The following is a 14,333-nucleotide window of genomic DNA, read 5'->3' as shown; positions in this document are numbered from 1 at the left end:
AGTATCTGGGGTATATTATTACCAAAATGGGGGGGGAGGGGGGGGGAAGAAGATGTTTCAGGGGCTGAGATATGAAATCTTCCATTTTCCATGTCACTGGTTTGAAACAGGCCACATTTGAATGGCTGGCTCTAAGTGGTGGCACCTCATCCCTGCTTTACCTGCTGAAGCAAGGTGGTTCTCGGGAGTTACTTCTGTCTCTAGTGTGTGCACTGGGCCATGAGCAAAATGACACCTAGTGCCTTCACCCCACAGCAGAACTCCTTAGGGCTGGTAAGCTGCATGGTCAGGGTGTCTTGGGGAACCTGCTCTGCCCCTGCCTTTTGTGCACCATGTTGGTATAAACACAAGATGTTCATCTCCAGGGCAGCTATTAAAGATAGCAGTAATTATTACAATAGTCACTTACTAAGCCACGTCCACGCCCTTAGGGCTTTAGCCAAATATAACTTAGATGATGATGATGATAATTAAAAACAGGGGACTGTGACCCAGCGAAATGCATGAGTTTGGCAGGGACAGCAGTGCTGGGGAGGAATGTATGCATCAAATTCATTGTAAATAAAATCAAGCTGTGCAAATGTAAAGGAAAGGGAACAATTTTGTGTCGGTCAAAACAACCCCAGGGCTGAGAACTGGTTTGTGTTCAGAGGTTGAGTCCTTTCATGTCAGAGAGCAGGTTTTGTGCAGTCTAATCTCACTGCAGCCTTTTACTTTGGGCTAACTGCAAACTCCTGATGCTTCCTCTGCTATGGAATGCTCCCCAGAATCTTGTCTTGTGTCTCTTTGTCCTCTTCCCTTTTTTTTGATTGCTTTGCCTGACTTCTTGCCTCAGAGGCCTGCCTATGAATCTTTCTATCTTCCAAGTAGCTCTTCCCAGTTGCATTCGTTTTCTTATCATAGAATCAGTCAGGGTTGGAAGGGACCACAAGGATCATCTAGTTCCAACCCCCCTGCCATGGGCAGGGACACCTCACACTACATCAGGCTGGCCAGAGCCTCATCCAGCCTGGGCTTAAACACCTCCAGGGACAGGGCCTCAACTACCTTCCTGGACAACCCATTCCAGGGCTTCACCATTCTCATGGTGAAGAGCTTCCTCCTCACGTCCAGAAGTACTTGTAATACCTACTTCTGCAGCTACTTCTTCTCTCACCTGCTTTTCTTATGATGCAAGAGGTGGATGCTGAGCCCAGGGAGTTTGTGGCCATGCAAGTGTAGATGCCAAAATCAGCACTATCAGAGAGAATAGTTAACAGCTGGAAGTTCTTGAGTGTGGCTGAGATGAGGATCTGGCTGCTGCTCTGGACAGGTATCCCATCTGAAAAGCAGAAGGTAGGAGAGAGAGCCACCAGTGTATCTAAACCCCTCCCTGTACCTCTGTCCCAGAGATTAAGGTCTGCTTAGGGAGATGCCAATGTCACCTCTGAACCAGTTGATGTCCTAAAAATAGTGGAGATCTTTGCTCAGGGGTGAGAGCATTGGTCATTGGTGTATGGATTTGTGAACCCAGCCATGTAAGCTGTTCTGCCCTTTGAGATTCCTGGGGAGGGATGCCCTGTTCCCTGGGTGTGATTTCCCATTCCAGCACTGTGGGAAGAAAATGTATTCTTCAGTTCCTGGGAACCTGGGACTGGTAGCAGGCTGCATGAGCTATTAGTGGATGGAAGGGATAAAGAGAGTGGGTCAACCTGGAAACATGTTTTGGGAAGAAGCACCAGAAAAGTGATTTGCTGCTCTTGCTTGGAGCATGGGAATTGCAGGACAGTGAGTATGCTTCTCACCAGCACTACCTGCTGCCTGCAATCCTCTGACTTTTGACACAGACAAAGTAATCAGTGGAATGATGACCCCTTCTATGTACCCTAGCAGTATTTTACTGTGCCTGAGTTGCTTCTCTACCTGGATGCTTGCCAGTGCATTTCTGGGAGCTGAGATTCACCTCAGTGCCAGTGTGAACCAGACCATCAGCATCTGTGTGTAGGTCCATCTGAACTGCACTCACCTTTCATAATATTTCTTGTTTTGTTTTTCTCCTTCACTAGGTGACTTTGGAGAAGGTGTTGGGGATAACTGTGTCGGGAGGCAGAGGATTAGCCTGCGACCCCAGGACTGGCCTCGTTGCTTATCCAGCAGGGTGAGTCACTAGCCACATTCTTCAAAGCTAAGACAAAGCAGGACTGATGTATCAACATGAAGATTTAGGGTGTTTCCACCATGGTCTTCTGCAGGGAGGCCGTTTGCCTTTCTTTACTCTTTTAACACCAGAGAACAATGGCACTGAGCACTGTTAGTGTCATTAGCAAGGGAGAGGATTGCATTTTACCCACCGAGTGTTAATGGGATCCCTTTTGGTGGAACCCTTTTCCTTTTCTCTGATTTGGATGTGGGCTTTTTAACTCTGCTCTGTAGTGTGGTGAACTTGCACGTGACTCCATGTGCTCAAGCCAGTGAATACCTAATGGAACAGGTGATGCTTTCAATGAACTGACAAAAGCCTTCTTGCAGATTGTGACTTTGTGTGTTCCTCATCCAAATGAGGAGAAAGATTTTAGGCTGGCAGCCCCTTGCATGTGGGTTCTCTGGAGTGCAACACATCTATCAACTGCAGTCTAAGTCTAGATAGAGATATCCAGAAGGAGACTCTGATTTGGACAGAAAAAGAGATACCTTGAGAGAGGTAGCTGACGGCTGGAGAGGTGGCTTTGTGAGCTGCACGTCTAGCAAAATCGTAGACAACTGAGAACAGATCCTGATTGTGCTGAAGGCAGAGCTCACCCAAAGGGCTTGTGTCCCTGGAGGAGCAGAGCATGTCATTCTTGCTGATCTGTGGGATGAGAATTATCTGAAAGAACAAAGCCCTGGAATTATGGGCTGTGAAAGAGGCAGGCAGAGATATCAGATGGCATTTTGAAAAGCTGAGGAGGAAAAACATTTTACCCTGCCAGTGTAAGTGTGGTTATTGAGATGGGATACATTTATGAGTGAGGTCAAAAGATATGATACTGTAGTGGGAACAGATTGGAAAGACAGAAGAGTGACTCTTGAGGAGGACCCTCACTGCCTTATGTAGCACTGTGTGGGGATACTCTAGCTGGCTGGGTTACAGAAGTTCACATGAGCACAGCTCTTCTTACAAGCTACTTTATTCTGCTGGTCAGCAAGCTAAAGGAGAAGAGGAAGGGCAGTATCCTCAAGAGGCATTGCACAGCTATGCTCTTAGACACAAAAGCTGAAAGTAGAAATTTTTGTCCATCCTGGTGATAGCCTAGTTCACAGAATCACAAAATCATTGAGGTTGGGAGGAACCCCTTGAAATCATTTGGGCCAACTCCCATGCTTAAGCAAGGTCACCCAGAACAGGTTGCTCAGGGCCACGGCCAGGCAGCTTTTGCATATCTCCTGAGATGAGGATTTACACAGCCTCCCTGAGTAGCCTGTTGCAGTGTTTGACTGTTCTCACAGGAAGAAAAAACCCTCAACAACAACCACCAGCCAATCAACCAAAAAACCCACCACACACACATGAATAATACCCCTCCCCAGAAGCCCCCAACCAAACAAAACAGCGACAAAAAAGGGAAAAAGAGAGGAAAAGATTGAAGACAGAAAAAAGAAGTGTGGGGACTTTGTTCTGTTTTTCTTTTGTGTTCAGTTGGAATTTCTTGTGTTTAAATTTCTACCCATTGCCTCTTTTTCTGTCAGTGAGCAGTCTGTTAACTTCCAGACTATTTGAGATCCATATCTGCATTGACAGCATCCTTTATGCTTGAGCTCTTTGGATCCAGGCAAATGCATTCCAGCATGTGTTGCCTCTTCCTCTGCATCTTTTCTGATACTGAGTAAGTTCAGACTTGAAGAGGGCAAGGAGGGAGAGAAGCAAACAAGTGGAGCAAACAGATGTTTTGGGCTCATGCATAGCTAAAGATAGATTAGTTAATAGTGATGTCCTCTGATGAGCTTGTGCATGCCTAACATTGATTTAATCAAGCATGAGGACACCTGGGATTCTTTTGGGTAATTAAAAGGTTATGTGATTCCTTAGGGCTTTACAGAGAAATTCCTGTTCTTACTTGTTGGTGATGGCATCTCATGGCCTGGGCAGGAAACCTCTGGAATATACTGCTGTAGCAGTTCAGTGGCTTGTGTGACTTGCTGCTCTTGTGCCATGGCTGGCATGTTCTGTGATGCTGCTGTCATTTGCTGCAGTCAAGACAATCTCTAACAAAACCAGCATTAGTTCAGGAGTTGTTGTTTGGTTTGTGCTTTTTCTCTGTTCTCATTTCACAGTATCACCAAGGTTGGAAGAGACCTCAAAGATCATCAAGTCCAACCTGCCACCACAGACCTCATGACTAGATCATGGCACCAAGTGCCACGTCCAATCCCCTCTTGAATTTCCAGTGAATTTCTCTTGATGTGCCAGAATCCTGGCATTGGCTGTGTTTATGTCTATTTGTTTTAATTTACTAGACACCCAAAGCCTCTTACGTGAGGCTGATGTAACAGACTGGAAGTGGCTCATGCACATTTGGTTCATGACCTGTCCATGCAGCTTGGTCATCTTCACCTGTGCTGCAGGTTCTCCAGGGATTTCCTCAGCCTTCCGCTCAGCTGAGGTTTTGCAATCCTGGCCTGCAGATGCTCTGCTCCTCCAGTCTGCCCTACCCTTAAAAGCTGGATTTAGGTAACAGCTCTGTATTTTCCTAAGAGCACTTTCAACATACCTAGGTGCATTTGGTTAGGATCAAAACAGCTGCCCCAGGTGCCCTGACTTCACCCACTTCAGTCATACGAATGCATACATAGTGAGGACTTGTGCATGAGAAGCTCAGGCATTCTTTGAGCAGCGCCTTAGCCATGGCCTCTGGTTTGCCTACAGTGAATTAAACAAAACCCAACCAACAATCTGATTTCATTGCTGGATTTTCTCTTTCCTGGAGTTTCTGAACCTCCTGAAAGAAGCAGTTCCCAAAGCCACAGTGTCCTGAAAATGGCCAATGTGGTCCCCATCCACAAGAAGGGTCAGATGGAGGAACCCAGAAACTCCAGGCCAGTCAGCCTGACCTCAGTGCCAGGGAAAGTGATGGAGCAGATTATCCTGGCAGCAATAACTGCACACCTGAAGGACGGCCAAGGGCTCAGGTCCAGCCAGCATGGATTTAGGAAGGGCAGATCCTGCCTCTCCAACCTGATCTCCTTCTATGATCAGGTGACCCGTCTGGTGGATGTGGGGAGGCCTGTGGATGTGGTCTACCTGGACCTCAGCAAGGCCTTTGACACCATCCCCCACAGCAAACTGCTGGCTAAGCTGTCAGCTTGTGGCTTGGACCACTGCACTCTGTGCTGGGTTAGGAACTGGCTGGAGGGCCGAGCCCAGAGAGCGGTGGTGAATGGTGCCACATCCAGCTGGCAGCCAGGCACTAGTGGTGTGCCCCAGGGATCAGTGCTGGGCCTCATCCTCTTTAACATCTTCATTGATGATCTGGATGAGGGGATTGAGTCAGTCATCAGTAAATTTGCAGATGACACCAAGTTGGGAGAAGATGTTGGTCAGTTAGAGGGTAGAAGGGCTCTGCAGAGGGACCTCGATGGGCGGAGTCCAATGGGATGGCATTTAACAAGTCCAGGGTGAAGGTTCTGTTGGTGCTCCTCCCTATCTCCCTGTGTATTGAAAACTTCACTATCTCGTGGTCACTGCACCCTAGGCAGCCTCCCATGATCACATCTCCCACCAGCCCTTCTCTATTGGAGAACAGCAGGTCAAGCAGAGCCTGTCCCCTGGTAGGCTCAATTAACAGCTACATCAGGTAGCAGTCCTCCATTTGCTCCAGAAATCTTCTGGACTGCCTCCTCTCTGCTGAATTAAGTTCCCAGCAGATATCTGGCAGGTTGAAGTCACTCACAAGGACAAGATCTGATCATCTTGAGATAGCCTCCAGTTGCTTATAGAATAATTTGTCAGCTTCCTCATCCTGGTTGGGTGGTCTATAACAGACTCCAACCAGGAGGCCACTGCTTTCATATAAGGCTGTTGTCTTGGGAGATAAGGCAACACAGGTGAGAAAATGACATCCTCTCTGAAGGTTGTACATCCACTGCCTACACTTGCCTGTTCTTATGCTGGCAAGTGAAATAAACCCAAAGTAGCTTAGTTTAATCTGTCAGAGTTATGCAGGGACTAACAAAGTCAGTTTTGTGGGAGGGGTGAGGGGCGAGAAATGCAATTGTTAAGGACCAATGCTCTGTCCTTTTCTTGCACATTTCCTCCCTCCCACCCCCCCCTTTGCTTTTTCTCTGCTCTCATTTTGATTTATTCTCTTTTGGTGGTGTTTCTCTTTTCCCTTCCCCCCAGTAGCTAGTTGAGGTTCTGTTTCCTAGTAACAAGAAAGGAAACAAAGCTAAGAAAATCCTCTGAGGATGACTTGCATTGAAAAAGTTAAAAAAGGAGTGGACACAACATCTCCATTTAAATTCTAGGTCAGTTGCTCAGATAGCTTGGGTCAGCTTATCTGGTTTTGGGGTTGTGCTTGCTGTTGTTTTTCAGCCCTGTGGGTTTGTATGACTGATTTAGTTTGCTTCTCTTTATTCTTCTTGCCTTGGCTCCCCACTGATAATGATAGCTGGTTGGGAGCCTTGTCTTCATGTGAGGCACTTGCTTGCTTCAGGGTGCAGCCTGTCTTTTTCCTTCATAGGAGCTCTTCAGCATGCTCTGCCTTTTTGAACACTATTCTGTTATGTTCTGTCCAAATCAATCCTCCCTCTAACTCTGCTCAACAATTCCCAGCCATCCTGATAGAAGTCAGGGATTTTCACCTTAGTGTTCCCTGCTGGTGAAACGTATCCCATACATAGCACGTGTGATGAGTTCACCGCTCTCAGCTTGCATGTTTTTTCCCCTACCTTCAGCTCTCTAGCATAGCTCTTAATATACAGCAACTCCTGCTGAAGGCAGACACGGTTTTAACACAGTGAATCCTCTTTGAGGCACAGTGAAGTGAGTTTCTTTGGGTTTCTCCCAGAAACTGTTGTAGCCAGCACCGATGTGGTCCCCTGGCTCTGTCGGTGTGTGTGCAGTACATCTGCTGAACAAATGGTTTGGAAGTCCCCATATTCTGTACCAGTTCAGAATGAACCACCCTTGTTTGTAGTTAGGAAGGGAGGGACAATGAAAGAAGGAACCATACCATCAAAACTAAGATGAGATATTCTCTTCTCCTGCTGCTTTCTAGCCACAGGATCTTGATGAAGACCTGGACTTGTTCTGTTTCACCTTTATCACCCTGAGGGTTTTTTTAAGACAGGACAACTAATGTTCAGAAATGAATAGTGGTGTGGTGTGTGTTCAAAATCAGAAGACTGCACAGCTGCCCAGGCAAAATGTTATTTTGCTGCTGTTGTGCCATTCATGTGGGACATAAATGCAGCAACCTCTCAAGTGCCAACCTGCACTGCAGCAGAATCGAGCCAGTCTCCTTCATTTGCTGTGTCTCCTTCTGTTCCTTGGCTGGTTTGCAGTACTGAGAGGAAGCCTCTTAGCTCTGTCAGCCCTTCTGACTCATACCCCTCCTGGCTCTCTGTCCACAGATCAGGGAGGTAAATGTCAGGTCCTGCAATCACAGGGCTGTGACCATGGTCTGTGTCATAGTGAAGGGAGGAAGAGGAGGAGCACGGTGGGAAATGAGTGAGTTGTTTTTAATCCAGCTAGGAGTCTGCTCAGCACGTGTGGAGCTGTCTCACATAATTGAGTGGTAAATCCCACTGGGATCTGAAAGAAGTGGCTCCAGAAGTGGTTGCTGGTTTTGTCCCAGATACCTCTTTCCCGTTCCGGTAGATAGACTGTAAAGCTAAGTGGTTTCCAGCCCATCCTTGGAAAGTTTTAATCATCATTTTCCATCATTATGCAGATAAATTGCTCCACAACGTAATAAATTATCCTCTTTGAACAGTTTCCCTTTACCTTAAGCTGCATATAACCTGCAATGGAAGAGTAACATTTAGGATAGACGTTGTGTGACTTTCCCAGGTGTGATGCTGCTTTGCTCTCTCTCTCTGTCCTCTTTACAGTGGAAAGTCTTGGGCAGTGGGGTGCAGTAATGAATTGAGAGGCACACCTAATAGGTGACAGCTGGTGAAAGATGCAAAATGCTGTTCTGAACTGAATTTTGTTTTCAAGACTTGGAACCATTGAGGCCAGGTTAGAAGTGGTGGCTACAAGGACAGTGAAATCCTGATTTATAGGATGATAAGTACCCCTGCCTTATTCCAGGGATGATCAGAGGGCTGGAGCACCTCTCCTGTGAGGACAGACTGAAGGAGTTGGGGCTGTTCAGTCTGCAGAAGAGAAGGCTCCGAGGTGACCTCATTGTGGCCTTCCAGGATCTGAAGGGGGCCTACAGGAAGGCTGGGGAAGGACTTCTCAGGATGTCAGGCAGTGATAGGACTAGGGAGAATGGAATGAAGCTGGAGGTGGGAGATTCAGGCTGGAGGTGAGGAGGAAGTTCTTCACCATGAGAGTGGCGAAGCCCTGGAATGGGTTGTCCAGGGAGGTGGTTGGGACCTCGTCCCTGGAGGTGTTTAAGCCCAGGCTGGACGAGGCTGTGGCCAGGCTGATCTAGTGTGGGGTGTCCCTGCCCATGGCAGGGGAGTTGGAACTAGATGCTCCTTGTGGTCCCTTCCAACCCTGACTGATACTATGATACTATGATAATTGATCACTTTGCTGGAGTGTCCCAGTGGTGGTTGCCTTTAGAAATCCACTGCTTTACAGATCCAGTGTACCTTGTGGTACACATTAACTTTGTGCAAAGCTCTCCTGCTCTCTGCAGGTACAGTTCTTCACTCATTTTTCCTAAGCATAGATGCTAACACCCTTGGGCTGGATCCCAAATGCAGCTTTAATAGGTACAGGGACATTGAAATACTCAAACTGCTGGGTTGCCAGTAGATAAATGCAGTTCTGCTGATGCTGCCTCCTTCAGTTTTACTTAACCCAAACTTCTGAAGGAGAATGTCTAGGCCTTCCTTGTATATTCTGTTTTAAAGAAGAATCCTGTGGTGTTGTAAAGACTGTAGAAACCTGCCCTAAAATGAACATAGTTCTCATCTGTGGTCTAAAGCAAATGTCAGCATCTTTGGCCACACCAGAAGCAACATGCTTAGTCCTTTTTAAAATAGGACAGTTGCATTTCAAGGAGGAGACTTCTTTCCCCTCCTTGTCTCCTAGGAATCTGGACTGTTGTTAGTGCATTTCTTGTGAGTGTTTCTACTGTGCTTGTATGTACCATCTGGGAAGATTTTCCAGCTGGCACAATTGTGGTGGACCTGGAGAGGAAGATAAGCAAATCCCCTTCATTGAGATTGCTAAACATGATTTGAATTGAAGAGCTGCAACTGCAGCTGTGTTTGAGTTGGGCCATTACAACCAAACCACACAGATTTGCCTGTGCCAAGAAGGAATAACACCAAGTTTCAGAGTCCTGAAAGTGTCCAAAAAGATGATGAAAAGTATCCAAACCCTTTGCTCTCTTTCCTTCCCCAGCAATAGATCTCTCAGAAGGAAGCAGAGATACTTCAACTCTTAAATCTCCCTGTTCTAAATGCCCACTGGAGCATATCTGCACTGAGTCATGAAGACCTGAAGTGTAAAATACTTCCTTTCATTCCTTGCTTTTATTAATGTAGATTAGACTGGGAGGGTGGGCAGAGGAAGCCTAATCCAGTGTTAGTTTCTGGCAAGTGAGCAAACTCTCTGCACTTGTGACAAGAGAATGGAGAACCTCTTTGCAGTAGTGCTTTATTTTCAGACCAGAGAATCATAACTGTGATATTTTTATTTCAGAGTGGTTTTAAGGGGGCTAAGGCTTCTTCCCTGCTCTCTTGCTGTTGACCTATTTGATTCACAGATATCAAATATGCAGTCCTGAAGCTAATGCCCTTTTCCTATCTAAGGAGCAGTTAAATGCAGTTCTGAATCCCTATCAGAAGTTCTACACAGAGAGAGTGATTGCCCATTGGAATGGGCTGCCCGGGGAGGTGGTGGAGTCACCATCACTGGAGGTGTTCAGGAGGAGACTTGATGGGGTGCTTGGTGCCATGGGTTAGTTGTTTAGGTAGGTTGGATTAGTCGATGGGTTGGACACGATGATCTTGAAGGTCTCTTCCAACCTGGTCTGGTCTATTCTATTCTATTCTATATAGACAAAGGGAGATGAAGAAGCAGTGTAGGGATAGGACAAAGGGCAGTAGTTTCAAACTAGAAAAGAGCAAATGCTGATTGCATGTTAGGAACAAGTTCTTTACCATGAGGGTGGTGGAACACTGGAACAGGTTGCCCAGGGAAGTAGTTGAGGCCTCATCCCTGGAGATACTCAAGGTGATGCTTGACAGGGCTTTGGGCAATCTGATCTAGTTGAGGATGCCCCTGCTGACTGCGGAGGGGGTTGGACTAGGTGGACTTTGGAGGGCCCTTCCAACCCAAACCATTCTGTGATTCTATGAAACACAACAGCATTAGTGATCACCCAGAGCAGTGGACAAACTCCCCTGGTATGAGTCCAGAGAAGGGCAATGAGACTGGTGGGAGGTCTCGAGCATAAGCCCTATAAGGAGAGGCTGAGGGAGCTGGGGTTGCTTAGCCTGGAGAAGAGGAGGCTCAGGGGAGACCTTATTGCTGTCTACAACTACCTGAAGGGAGGTTGGAGCCAGGTGGGGGTTGGTCTCTTCTCTTAGGCAACCAGCACCAGAACAAGAGGACACAGTCTCAAACTGCACCAAGGGAAGTTTAGGCTTGAGGTGAGGAGAAAGTTCTTCACTGAGAGAGTTGTTTGCCATTAGAATGCGCTACCCAGGGAGGTGGTGGAGTCACCATCCCTGGAGGTGTTCAAGAGGGGATTGGATGTGGCACTTGAAGCCATGGCTTATTTAGTCATGAGGTGTTGGGTGACAGGTTGGACTTGATGATCTCTGAGGTCTTTTCCAACCTTATTGATTCTATGGTTCTTAGTGGAATGGAATCAAACCTGTCAGCCAGGTTTCCATCAGCCAGGCTCCAAGTGTGTGTGTGTGTGTGTGCAGGGGCTCTTGATGTCATATCTAATTAACTGAAAATCTTTACCTGCAACAACCAACTGTGGACATAATATTTGGAAGACTCTTAAATAATGAGATAGCCATGAATCATCTGCAGCCCTGCAGCAAATTGGCTGAAAAGGGAGACAAATAGGACAAAGTGTCAGAAGAGCTGGGCAGAAAAGCTTCATACTAAATCAGAGGGAGGCTGTGGTGAGTCTCTGCTAAAAGAGCTGCTGTGTCTGCTGCATGCACTGAAAACTGACTGCAGCACTGAGGTGTTTCAGTGCTGGAGGCAAGGTGTTGGAAGCCTGAGCACAGCTGCTGGCTGAGGAAGTGGTTAATGCTGTTTTTGCCAGCAGTGGAGTAGGTTTCAAGCTCTTGTGATGGACAGTGGGAATCTTGTGGGATGCTTGGCTTCAGTACCTGTTGTGCCTTTGTGCCTTGTGTCACACTTGATACTGAAAAACTAGTCAAGGCAGTGGTGCTGTTTGGCTTTGCCAGCTCCCTTGGAGACAAGCTGGTGTTTTGCTGTATGTAGAACTGCTGTTTTGACGTGCACAGAGCTTCTGGTTACGTCTCCAGAGTGCCATACACTTAATCCAGCCTTCAGGTTACAAGGGGATGGGTTGCTGTTCTGTAGCCAGCTGCTAGAGCCTCAGGAGAAGGAGAGATGAAATGTGATGCTTTGTCCCGCAGTTGCTATTTGAGGCTCTGGCAGCAGCAGCAGGTCTGACAGGACATCCTCCCTCAGGCTGCCAGGTACCAATGTGCCTGTTTATCCCCTGCCTTTCCACAGAAGCCAGGTGATATCAGCCCTTTCTCCCAAAACACTTCCTTTGTACACCCCATCCTTTCTTGAGTGAGCCTGTGCTCATCCCTACTTCTGTGCTTCCTCCTTTCTATTCAGGAAAGGGCTGGACTCATGCTGCTCTATCTCCAGCATGCTGCTGCTATAGAATGTCCCCAAGTGAGGAGCAGCACTCTGTGCTTCCTTTTGTAGCCCTTCCAGTGGTTGGACCCACCCTGTGGGCTCAGGGATAAATCAGAGTTGGAATCTGGTGACCCTTGGTAGCAGAGTTTTAAACAGCAACAGCCACGAAATAAAGCAAACCCCAAACCAGACAAGACCAAACAACCCAATAAAACCCCTTGACCTGTTTAGATTGCCAGATGGGATGAGGAAAAGCTCTTCACAGAAACATTTGTTGGCCATTGGAATGTGCTGCCCAGGGAGGTGCTGGAGTCACCATCACTGGAGGTGTTCAAGAGGGGTTTGGATGTGGCACTCGGTACCATGGTCTAGTTAGTCATGAGGTGCTGGGTGGCAGGTTGGACTGGATGATCTCTGAGGTCTTTCCCAACCTTATTGATTCTATGGTTTTGACATTTAGACTTTTTCAAGGGAATGGTCCAATTGCAATGAAACATTTTGGGGAAAGGTTTCACAAATTTGCTCACCAGGAGTCCTGTGGAGATAGGGAGTAACACAAATGGGAGCAGGTGCCTTTCCCCAGGACAAGTTGCCTGAGAGCATTGCCTTTGGGTATGGGCTACTCTGCTTTGAGTTGAGCAGAAAACTGGGTTCAGTTCAGAGATAAGCTGGTAACCCTATTTCTTCTTTCCCTCCTCACCTTCAAAATTACTGTGTTAGGGGCAAGAAAATCATGAAATGATTTGGGTTGGAAGGACCTTTAAAGGTCATCTAGTCCAACCTCCCTGCATTGAGCAGGGACATCTTCAACTAGGTCAGGTTGCTCAGAACTGCATCCAACTGTACCTTGAGTTTTTCCAGGGATTGGGCATCTGCTGCCTCCCTGGGCAATGTGTGCCAGTGTTTCACCACACCCATTGTAACAAATTTTCTTCCTTGCATCTAATGTAAATCTCCCCTCTTTTAGTTTAAAACCATCACTCCTTGTCCTGTTGCTAAAAAGTCTGTCCCCATCTTTCATATAGGCCCCCTCTAAGTACCGAAAGACTGCAAGGCCCAGAGCCTTCTCTTCTCTTAGCCTGTCTTCACAGCACAGTATCACACAGTATCACTAAGGTTGGAAAAGACCTCAAAGATCATCGAGTCCAACCTGTCACCCAACACCTCATGACTAAACCATGGCACCAAGTGCCACGTCCAGTCCCCTCTTGAACACCTCCAGGGATGGTGACTCCACCACCTCCCTGGGCAGCACATCCCAATGATGAATGACTCTCTCTGTGAAGAACTCTCTCCTAACCTCCAGCCTAAACTTCCCCTGGCACAGCTTGAGACTGTGTCCTCTTGTTCTGGGGCTGGGTGCTAGAGAGAAGAGACCAACCCCTTCCTGGCTACAACCACCTTTCAGGTAGTTGTAGAGATCAATGAGGTCTCCCCTGAGCCTCCTCTTCTCCAGGCTAAACAATCCCAGCTCCCTCAGCCTCTCCTCATAGGGCTTGTGCACAAGTAGGGCTCATGAAGAGGCAGTGTACCCCTGCTTGAGTGCCTAATACAGTGTGCTGCTCCTGCCTACTGTCCCACAGCTGGTTCCATACATGGGACATGTGCTTGGGTGATGTTGTGGTAGGCATATGCACAGAAAGTTAAGGGCTTGATTGAGGTAAAGAACACCAGAAGCTGCCAACTCCATTCCCTCTGTGTCCTCTTTTCTCCCTGTTCCCTGCTCTGGGCAAGCCTCGTTCTTGGCAGAGACAGGAGAGCAGAACAGGGTAGTGATGGAAAGAAGTGCTCTCAGAATGGTTTTGTAGAGGAAATTGGATGGAAGATGCATAGTCATGTCTTCAGTGCTGCATTTTGCATTGTTTTGAGCATCAGAGTGTTTTTTACACCCAAATGCTTTGATTTCTTCAAAGAAATAAGCGAAAGCTTTTCTTTATCCACCCCTCTCCTGTTCCATACCATGTGCCTTTGAACTTTGGCCCTTCAGAGCCACAGCATGGCACACAATTGTGTTAACTGAAAGCAACTTTTCTGCTTAATTGACAGTAAACCTGAGGGTGGCTTTTAGTGTAAGAATGACTTTCAGGACCCTTATTCTGGGCCAAGGAAGGCTCCTTGCCTGCAGTGTGCATGGAGGCAGCTTGAATGTGCTCTCGCCTCCAGTGATGGAAATCCTGGAGAGGTGATTTCTTTCCATGTGTGATGCTGCAACAGGGCGAGTGAGCTGTAAATAAAGTTTGGTAGTGTGGGTAGGGCAAATCTAGTTAGGTAGCTTCAGTCCCACACTGCCTTGCATGACTAGTGTGGCAGGTCCAGGCACTGCCTGTGC

The 14,333-nt window shown here is 47.3% G+C and overlaps 1 protein-coding gene across 4 annotated transcripts in view; it reads left to right on the top strand.

Annotated features, from left to right (window-relative positions):
* MAPKBP1 (mitogen-activated protein kinase binding protein 1) overlaps positions 1-14,333 on the top strand; it is a 124,391-nt gene that overhangs the window by 34,866 nt on the left and 75,192 nt on the right. For all 4 annotated transcript variants that reach the window (XM_068161397.1, XM_068161398.1, XM_068161399.1 and 1 more), the window contains exon 3: positions 2,046-2,137. In XM_068161397.1, coding sequence (XP_068017498.1) covers positions 2,046-2,137 — 92 coding nt within the window. The remainder of the gene's footprint in view (positions 1-2,045; positions 2,138-14,333) is intronic.

Source organism: Melanerpes formicivorus, unplaced genomic scaffold, assembly GCF_026170545.1.
Source record: "Melanerpes formicivorus ecotype bairdi unplaced genomic scaffold, bMelFor1.0.p_v2 SCAF_58, whole genome shotgun sequence".
Lineage (NCBI taxonomy): Eukaryota > Metazoa > Chordata > Aves > Piciformes > Picidae > Melanerpes > Melanerpes formicivorus.
This window is presented reverse-complemented; position numbering and strand designations above follow the sequence as displayed.